At 47.1% G+C, this 9,546-nt stretch overlaps 1 protein-coding gene across 2 annotated transcripts; it reads left to right on the plus strand.

The window, feature by feature from the left end:
* The first annotated feature begins 227 nt into the window (after positions 1–227).
* bcdin3d (BCDIN3 domain containing) lies at positions 228–7,012 on the plus strand. 2 transcript variants are annotated; one of them, XM_078201273.1, is made up of 3 exons: positions 228–301; positions 1,061–1,107; positions 6,347–7,012. In XM_078201273.1, exons 1-3 carry the CDS (start codon positions 244–246, stop codon positions 6,926–6,928), a joined length of 687 nt encoding a protein of 228 aa, XP_078057399.1. In that variant the 5' UTR covers positions 228–243; the 3' UTR covers positions 6,929–7,012. The 2 variants fall into 2 exon arrangements, with proteins under 2 accessions (XP_078057399.1, XP_078057398.1); XM_078201272.1 differs by lacking the exon at positions 1,061–1,107 and having other exon boundaries at positions 228–453.
* The last annotated feature ends 2,534 nt before the right edge of the window (positions 7,013–9,546 follow it).

The raw sequence follows: 9,546 nt of genomic DNA on the forward strand, positions 1-9,546 counted from the left end.
CTGATTTAATTTGAGCTGGTTTACTTGGTTGGCCCAAAAAGAGGCTGTTTAGGCGTTTGTAATTATGGAAACGCTTTTACTTTAAGTTTCTATACCAAAAGAGGAAATCTAATCACTTCTTTTGGGAGAAATCTGTTGGGTAAAACCTAGAATTAAACACTTTCCCCATTGTATCAGAGTGCAGCCGGAACCTTTCGCCCTGGCCACTCCGGTGGGGGGAGCACCTTCCGTGTCGGACAAGCAATGGCGGCGTCCATGTGTGAGGTGAAGCCTGAATCCATGGAGACGGCAAATGAGCAGTGTGAGCCCGGAGCGGCGCCTTACGGCAATTTCATTAACTATTATCGTTTTAATCCTCCAGGGGAACGGTTACGACTGATTCCGGCCGCAGATTTAGTGGAAGTGTTCCCGGCAGGAAGGACAGTGGCGCTGGACGTGGGCTGTAACTGTGGGGTAGGCCTGAGACTCTAGTTTTATTTATGTGTGTCACAAGTAGGCTTACATTAACACTGCAATGAAGTTACTGTGAAAATCCCCAAGTCGCCACACTCCTGTTCGGGTACACTGAGGGAGAATTTAGCACGGCCAATCCACCCTAACCAGCACGCCTTTCGGACTGTGGGAGGAAACCGGAGCACCCGGAGGAAACCCACGCAGACACGGGGAGAACGTGCAAACTCCGCACAGACAGTGATCCAAGCTGGGAATTGAACCCGGGTCCCTGGCGCTGTGAGACAGCAGTACTTACCACTGTGCCGCCTCTAGTTAGAATCGGCTGTGACCAGCCAGCAATGAATCTAAAAGGTCTCAAAGCTGCCGCTTCTGTTAACTTTCATATGATGTGAAGGCAGTTTTACCTAATGTAATTTTGATACTTTAAAAAGTCATCGTTTTTGCCACGATTGCACCTCTCCCTGATGTTGTAAGCAGTCACAGTGATATTTTCAGAATGTCTTACTGTTGGCCTTTACAGTGCTGTCGCTGGGTTGATTTTGTGTGCCAAAAATTATATCCTGTAATGTTCTAGCATAATTGATCGCAAATTGCTTTTCTTTTACAGTGGTTAGCACGGCTATCTCAGCGCCAGGGACCTGGGTTCGATTTACGGTTTGGGTCACTGTGTGTGTGAAGTCTGTATGTCTCCCCGTATCTGTGTGGATTTCCTCCGGGTGCCTCGTTTTCCTCCCTCAGTCCAAAAGATGTGCTGGTTAGGTGCATTGTCCATGTCTCCCTCAGTGTACCTGAACAGGAGTGTGGCGACTAGGGGATTTTCACAGTAACTTCATTGCAGTGTGAATGTAAGCCTACTTGTGACACTAATAAATAAACTTGAAAACTTAATTCAACGCAAACTGCTTCCTTCATCAGTAGATCATTCTAATTCAGACCTATCCCTATCAATATTACTGCACACTTGCACTTAAAATAGTGATTTCTTCTGTACGCCCACCTAAAACAAAGTTGACACAAAATTTCATTGATATCCTGTCAGCAGTACTGAGTTTAATGTGGAAAATATGGACATCGGATTCATCTGAGTTAAGTACAAATCCGACGTCCGATTTCTTACTGGTTTGTGAAACTGCCCCACTGGAGGATGGTTTCACAAATCAGTGGATGCGGTTGGGGGAAATAACTAACTCATCCTCCAGTGACAATGTGTTCAAGCTTTCATCTGGATTTGGAGCAAAAACAGAAAATGCTGGATAAGCTCAGCAGGTCTGGCAGTGTCTGTGAGATTACTGCAGATGGGTATGAAAGAGTTTAATGGGAAGCAGAGGGCAGGGTCGAGTCAAGGGTTCCTTTCTTCAGTTGCAACAATAGCACACATTCTTGGGACAGAGCAGAGGGAGCTTTATTCTTCATTAGTTTGTAATCCAACTTACCAGCACCTGATTCAGACAGTCAAAATCCACTTCCAAATACCCTTCAGTTAAGGTGGAAAATAAAAGTATGACACAAGTGCTTGGGCTTGGACTGCACTGCCCAATAGTGTGGTGGGAACAAATTCAATATTAGCCTCAAAGGAAAGTGAACTGAAGAAGAAAAAATGTAAGGGGGGTGAGGGGGAGGGGGCGAGAGAAACACAGTTAACACTTCCCTGTGACCCTTCTACAATCTATAGCAGGGTCACATGGACTCAAAACTCTGTTCTTTCTCGCCTCAGATGCTGCCAGGCCAACATTTTCTGTTCCAGCATCCACAGTATTTTGCTTTTGTCTGGGTGCAGAGCTCCTGAGTTAAAACTTTTATGGTAGTTTATTCTGGAAGATACAACTGTGCTGGAGGTTGAGCAAGTTGTACTATTTTCCAAACTGGTGTCCGGTTAGCTGTGTTTAAGATCTCAGGACATAGTACAGCACGGAAGGAGGTTATTCGGCCCATCTAGTTTGTGCTGGCTGTTGGGAAGAGCAATCCAGTTAGTCCCACTCTTGCCCTTGTTCCCCCTCACCCCCCCTTACATTTTTTCTTCTGCAGTTCACTTTCCTTTGAGGCTAATATTGAATTTGTTCCCACCACACTACTGGGCAGTGCAGTCCAAGCCCAAGCACTTGTGTCATACTTTTATTTTCCACCTTAACTGAAGGGTATTTGGAAGTGGATTTTGACGTGTCTGAATCACATGCTGGTAAGTTGGATTACAAACTAATGAAGAATAAAGCTCCCTCTGCCCTGTCCCAAGAATGTGTGCTATTGTTGCAACTGAAGAAAGGAACCCTTGACTTGCCCCTGCCCTCTGCTTCCCATTAAACTCTTTCATACCCTTCCCCCCACAAAGGGGTTGTAAATTTAAAGGCTGATGGTGGACAACAGGTTTAAGCAACCGCCATCAGACTTGGTGTGACTACATTGCATCCTGCAGTCTCTTTCTCTTAGCCCACTGGATCGAACTCCTCCCCTAGCCCTGAACTTGCATTTTTCTCTCGTCTTCTCCCATGCCCTCCAAGCCCACCTTGCCCATGAGACCCACCTCCCCTGACTCTATCCCCCCCCCACCCCCCAAAACAAAACTGCTGATCACCAATGTTTCCTCTGATTTTTGAGTGTGCTGTTGTTTTTCTTTGTACGGGCATGCATACACCATAACCTAAAGGTCTGATTTGTGAGCAGCCTGTGAGGGAACCCGTAGGTTGCTGCACAGCTTGGGAAGAACATTCATTCCAGGTTAAGCAGTGTTTCACTTGCATCTCTTTCAATTTGGTCTATTACATTCGTCGCTCCCAATCTCTTAGCCTTTCCCCTTGTTTTTGTGGCTATGACTCATCTTTCATTCCCTCCCCCTGCAGTATAAATATCTCCCACTTTCTCTGCCTTTTAGCTTTGACAAAGGGTCACCTGGACTCAAAACGCCGGCTCTTTTCTCTCCTCACAGAAGCTGCCAGACCTGCTGAGATTTTCCAGCATTTTCTCTCTTGGTTTCAGATTCCAGCATCCGCAGTAATTTGCTTTCATTTCTTGGGAAATGGCCTCCCAACTGGGTCCCCATGTTAGTTGCTGTTGCTAACAGTTCCCTCTCCTCAGTTACTCTCAGCTTCCTCTGCTGTCATCAACGCACCCCTCAACAAATCCATTAATTCCTCTCCTTGCGATCTACCACCCCACCTCCAATCTCCCTTTCCTCTGCAAAGTTCCTGAATGTGCCGTTACCTCCAAATACTTGCACCTCTTTCTCGCAGTCACATGTCTCGCCTTAAATCAAGTTTCTGCCCATGCTGTAGCCATGAACCTGCCCTTACCTATGGGCAGGTTCATGGCTACAAATGAAGTCCTTTGAGACTGACCTCAATGCACTCTTTCACATGGTTAACCATATAATCTCCAACACCTCTCTGTTCTCCCTCTTATAATTCAGGTCAGAAACTCCAAGGTATTTTATGAACTCCGCCTGGATCATAAGTTTTGCTATTTGAATTTGGCTGGGGTGAGCATGAGATGTTTAACTTCAGGTATGATTCAAATGACCCACTAGGAAGCATTTATCAAACAAAGTTTATTTAAGAATACAGTTAACATACAGCAATAACTTTTACCAATGACAAACAAGCAAAAAAACAACCATGATATTGTATAAACCTTAACTCTATGAAATGTTCCAACCAAACACATAAAACTTCCCCATAAACGTACACCTGCCACAGCTTTAGCACTGAAAATACGAATGCTCATGTGATGCTAGAACTTAGTCCTTTGGTTGGAGAATTGAAACTCTGACTTCCCAACCATGTACCTTCCAGCAGACCTTGAGGTAGAGATAATGCCACTGCTGGCCTCTAGCTTTCAGGCGGCGAACCACTGCAAGAGACAGAATTCTCACTCCAGGAAGGCAAGAAGACCTGTTTCCAGCTGGCCAGCAGAATTTATAATACCAGGGAGAGACCGAGAGGGAAGCACTGCTTTTCAAGTCTGCTGTCCAAACACCTTCTAAACTAAAACATCAACCAGCAGCCCAAAAACTGAAAATCAAAGAGCTCCTGTCACCTGACCTGTCAACCATTCTTCCTCCCCGAACAGTGCAAAAGGTCGTAAAATCCCGGACACTGCATTAGGCCCAGAGTAAAAATAAACAAAACCCCATTGAAGCAGCAATAAAAGGGCTTCTAAGCAGACAGCTTGGCAACAATGAAAAAAACCTGCTTGCAAAAATTACAGAGAACATGATTTTTAAAAAAATACATTTTTTCAAGGCACACTAGCATCGCGGGTAGAACTACCTTTGCCTGGTTCTGTTCTTCTCTATCCTCCTGTAGCCAAGGAATCACTGCAGCTTCACTTTCCATTCCCGCACTGTTAACTCACGTCCCCAAGAATCTATCCTTGGAGCTCCTCCCGTTTCTCAGCTACATGCTGCCTCGTGACCACATCTGAGAGCATCGTGCCCTTCCCTGACCTTGCCCCTCCCAACACCCTAACCTCGTATTCAAGAGGCGGCTGGATATAGCACTTGGGGCGAATGGGGTTAAAGGTTATGGGGAGAAAGCAGGATGAGGCTATTGAGTTGGACGATCAGCCACAATCGTGATGAATGGCGGAGCAGGCTCGAAGGGCCGGACGGCCTCCTCCTGCTCCTATCTTCTATGTTTACTGCTGCAACCTTTCCAGGTTTCTGCGCTCCTCTATTCCGGCGTCTTGCAGCTCCCCCCTGATTTCAATCACTCCACAATTGCTGGCTGTTTCTTCAGCTACCTGCCCCTTATGCTCTCATTCCCTCCCTAAACCTCTCCTTTCTGCAGCATTGACCAAACTTTTGGTCACCCCTGTCTTGTGTCCCTATATGCCATGGTGTCAAACATTGTTTGGTAAATGCCCCTGTGATGTGTCTTGCAGCAGATCTTAAGACTATAAGATACAGGAGCAGAATTAGGCCCATCGAGTCTGCTCCGCCATTCAATCATGGCTGATATGATTCTCATCCCCGTTCTCCTGCCTTCTCCCTGTAAGCCTTGATCCCCTTATTGATCAAGAACCTATCTATCTCTGTCTTAAAGATACTCAATGACCCGGCCTCCTCTGTGGCAATGAGTTCCACAGATTCACCACCCTCTGGCTGAAGAAATTCCTCCTCATCTCGGTTCTAAAGGACCGTCCCTTCACTCTGAGGTTGTGCCCTCAAGTTCTAGTCTCTCCCACTAGTGGAAACATCCTCTCCACGTCCACTCTATCCAGACCTCTCGGTATTCTGTAAGTTTCATAGAATCATAGAATCCCTACAGCACAGAAAGAGGCCATTCGGCCCATCGAGTCTGCACTGACCACAATCCCACCCAGGCCCTACCCCCATATCCCTACATATTTACCCGCTAATCCCTCTAACCTATGCACCTCAGGACACTAAGGGGCAATTTTAGCATGGCCAATCAACCTAACCCGCACATCTTTGGACTGTGGGAGGAAACCGGAGCACCCGGAGGAAACCCACGCAGACACGAGGAGAATGTGCAAACTCCACACAGACAGTGACCCAAGCCGGGAATCGAACCCAGGTCCCTGGAGCTGTGAAGCATCAGTGCTAACCACTGTGCTACCGTGCCGCCCCAATTAGATCCCCTCTCATCCTTCTAAACTCCAACGAATATAGGCCGAGACTCCTCAACCGTTCCTCCAGAGATCATTCTTGTGAACCCCCTCTGGACCCTTTCCAAGGCCAGCACATCCTTCCTTAGATACGGGGCCCAAAACTGTTCACAATACTCCAAATGGGGTCTGACCAGTGCTTGCTTGTCATGTGACACACCAAGCTAACTGGAATTCAATTTGCTTGTAAGCCATAAACTCTGTCTTCGATTTTGACCTTCGTGTATGTTTTTCTTGACACTCTATGTTTTGAAACTGTCAATGTCTTCCTCAGGATTTCAGCATTGCCATGTATAAGCACCTTTGCGATCTGCAAGAAAACCTGACGTGGATTTCTCCGGGTGTGGTGGACTTGAAGCTACTTGGTTGTGACATCGACGCTGATCTGATTCAAAGGGCCACTGAATCCAATTCCTTTCCTAAATCCATTTCGTACGTTACTTTGGATATCATGGACCCTGCTTCCCGAGAGGCTGTGTTAAAACCTTACTTGGAGAAATTCAACCGCACTGCTTTTGACATTTGCTTTTGTATGTCTGTGACGATGTGGATCCATCTCAATCACGGAGACCAGGGGCTGCTGGATTTCCTGTTCTGCGTATCAGGACTCTGCCAGGCTTTGCTGATTGAACCACAGCCCTGGAAGTGTTACCGAACCGCAGCCCGCAGACTGCGCAAGCTGGGCAAAAGCAAGTTTGACCACTTCAAAACCCTCGCTATCAAAGGGGACGTGGCCCAGAAGATTCAGCAGTTCCTGATAACTGACTGCAAGATGGAACTAGTCCGCTGTTTTGGAAGCACCAGTTGGGACAGATGTTTACTGCTTTTTAAAAAATGTTCCTTGAACCAAGACTGAATGAGCCAAACATTTCAAGCAGCTGCCATTTATTCACAAGACACTTTATTCTGCGTTTCACATTAAAACCTTTTTTTAAAACCACACTAAGACTATTTTTTTGTTGAGACTCGACTATAACATGGCACGGTGGCACAGTGGTTAGCACTGCTGCCTCACAGTGCTATTGAACCCGGGTCCCTGGCACTGGGTCACTGTCTGTGCAGAGTCTGCACGTTCTCCCTGTGTCTGCATGGGTTTCACGGTGGCACAGTGGTTAGCACTGCTGCCTCACAGCACCTGGGACCTGGGTTCGATTCCCGCCTTGGGTCACTGTTTGTGCGGAGTCTGCACGTTCTCCCTGTGTCTGCATGGGTTTCACGGTGGCACAGTGGTTAGCACTGCTGCCTCACAGCGCCTGGGACCTGGGTTCGATTCCCGGCTTGCGTCACTGTCTGTGCAGAGTCTGCACATTCTCCCTGTGTCTGCGTGGGTTTCCTCCGGGTGCTCCGGTTTCCTCCCACACTCCGAAAGACGGGCTAATTAGGTGCATTGGCCGTGCTAAGTTCTCCCTCAGTGTACCCGAACAGGAGTGTGGCGACTAGGGGATTTTCACAGGAACTTCATTGCAGTGTTAATGTAAGCCTTACTTGTGACACTAATAAATAAATTTCAAACTTATTGTTTCCCTTGAGCAGGCATTAAGTCAACTGATCTATAATTATCCAGCTTTGCATTTTTATTGCGAATGGTTGCCAGAACACTGAAATATAATATCCATAAACCTTCACATGTAACATCCATGAATTTGGCTGTTCCTTTTTCCTTCTTTCCCCATCTCCTGCAGGATCCCAGGATGCATCCCGTTAGTCCTGGCACCTTGTCCTTCAGCCAAACAAACTTTTCCTGTACTTTTCCTTTATCGATTTTTAAACCAGTTTGGGGTTTGCCTCCTCCCCATACCCTTCTCCTTTGTAAATGTTGAAGTGAAGGTGTTTAATTTTAAGTATTCCTGTTAATTTTTCTGCTAAAGCTCGATATAATCTCTCTCACTGATGTTTGTACAATATTTTACTGTTAATATCTGGGGATTCTGCCTTTGTATCAGTCATGGTCTCTAGCTGTGGCTCGGTGGCACAGTGGTTAGCACTGCTGTCTCACAGCGCCAGGGACCCGGGTTCGATTCCCGGCTTGGGTCACTGTCTGTGTGGAGTTTGCACGTTCTCCCCGTGTCTGCGTGGGTTTCTTCCAAGTGCTCTGGTTTCTTCCAAAAGACGTGCTGGTTAGGTGGATTGGCCATGCTAAATTCTCTCTGTGTACCCGAACAGGAGTGTGGCGACGAGGGGATTTTCACAATAACTTAATTGCAGTGTTAATGTAAGCCTACTTGTGACAATAATAAAATAATTTTTTTTAAATGCCTCATAGTTTTGTGGACCTCTATCAGGTCTCCCCTCAGCCTCCGTCTTTCCAGTGAAAACAATCCTAGTTTATTCAACCTCTCCTCATAGCCAACACCCTTGAGACCCGGCAACATCCTGGTGAACCTTCTTTGCACTCTCTCCAAAGCTTCCACGTCCTTCTGGTAGCGTGGTGACCAGAACTGTACGCAATATCCCAAATGCGGCCTAACCAAGGTTTTATATAGCTGCAACATGATTTGCCAACTCTTGTACTCAATGCCCCGGCTGATGAAGGCAAACATGCCATATGCCTTCTTAATCACCTTGGACACCTGTGTTGCCACTTTTATTCCAGATGTCTTGGCCAATATTTATCCACCCCCAATCAACCTCCTAAAAACAGACTAAGGAAATTCGGCATCTCCGCAATGACTCTCACCAACTTTTACAGATGCACCACAGAAAGCATTCTTTCTGGTTGTATCACAGCCTGGTATGGCTCCTGCTCTGCCCAAGACCACAAGGAACGACAAAAGGTCGTGAATGTAGCCCAATCCATCACGCAAACAGCCTCCCATCCATTGACTCTGTCTACACTTCCCGCTGCCTCGACAAAGCAGCCAGTATAATTAAGGACCCCACGCACCCCGGACATTCTCTCTTCCACCTTATTCCTTCAGGAAAAAGATACAAAAGTCTGAGGCCACGTACCAACCGACTGTGGCCAAACAGGCCATCTAAAATGGCGATTTGCAAAGCACTCTGGGACAATTGGGAAAAACTAAAACGACAGGCTGCAACTTAAAGACAGGCAAACAGGCTGCAACCCTGACGAGTGAATAAACAGGATATGGGTCATCTCCAGGAGGAAAGAGACTTTCTGGTCACACTGGGTTGTTTACCAGACACGAGGGCGCCGTGGCCCCTTGTTTGGGGGGAAGGTGTGAACTCTATGTGCCTCCAGCACCGACAGGCATAGCCGTTGGGTACACACCCAGAGATCGGTGTGGCAGCACCTGATGGGGCTTTATCGATCAGGGTGATCAAGTCCTGATTGATTGATTGGCAATGGCCAAAAGGGGGTATGAAGCCCAACGGGGTAAAGGGTGCTGCGCAACCAAGAATCTCTCTCTCATCCCACGAACGAGCTACAACAACGGTGACCGTTGCCAGCGGCGACCAGCACGAGGAGAGCCACCACACCCGAGAAGGAAGGAAGACCAGTGCCAGACCAGA

Source organism: Mustelus asterias, chromosome X, assembly GCF_964213995.1.
Source record: "Mustelus asterias chromosome X, sMusAst1.hap1.1, whole genome shotgun sequence".
Classification (NCBI taxonomy): domain Eukaryota; kingdom Metazoa; phylum Chordata; class Chondrichthyes; order Carcharhiniformes; family Triakidae; genus Mustelus; species Mustelus asterias.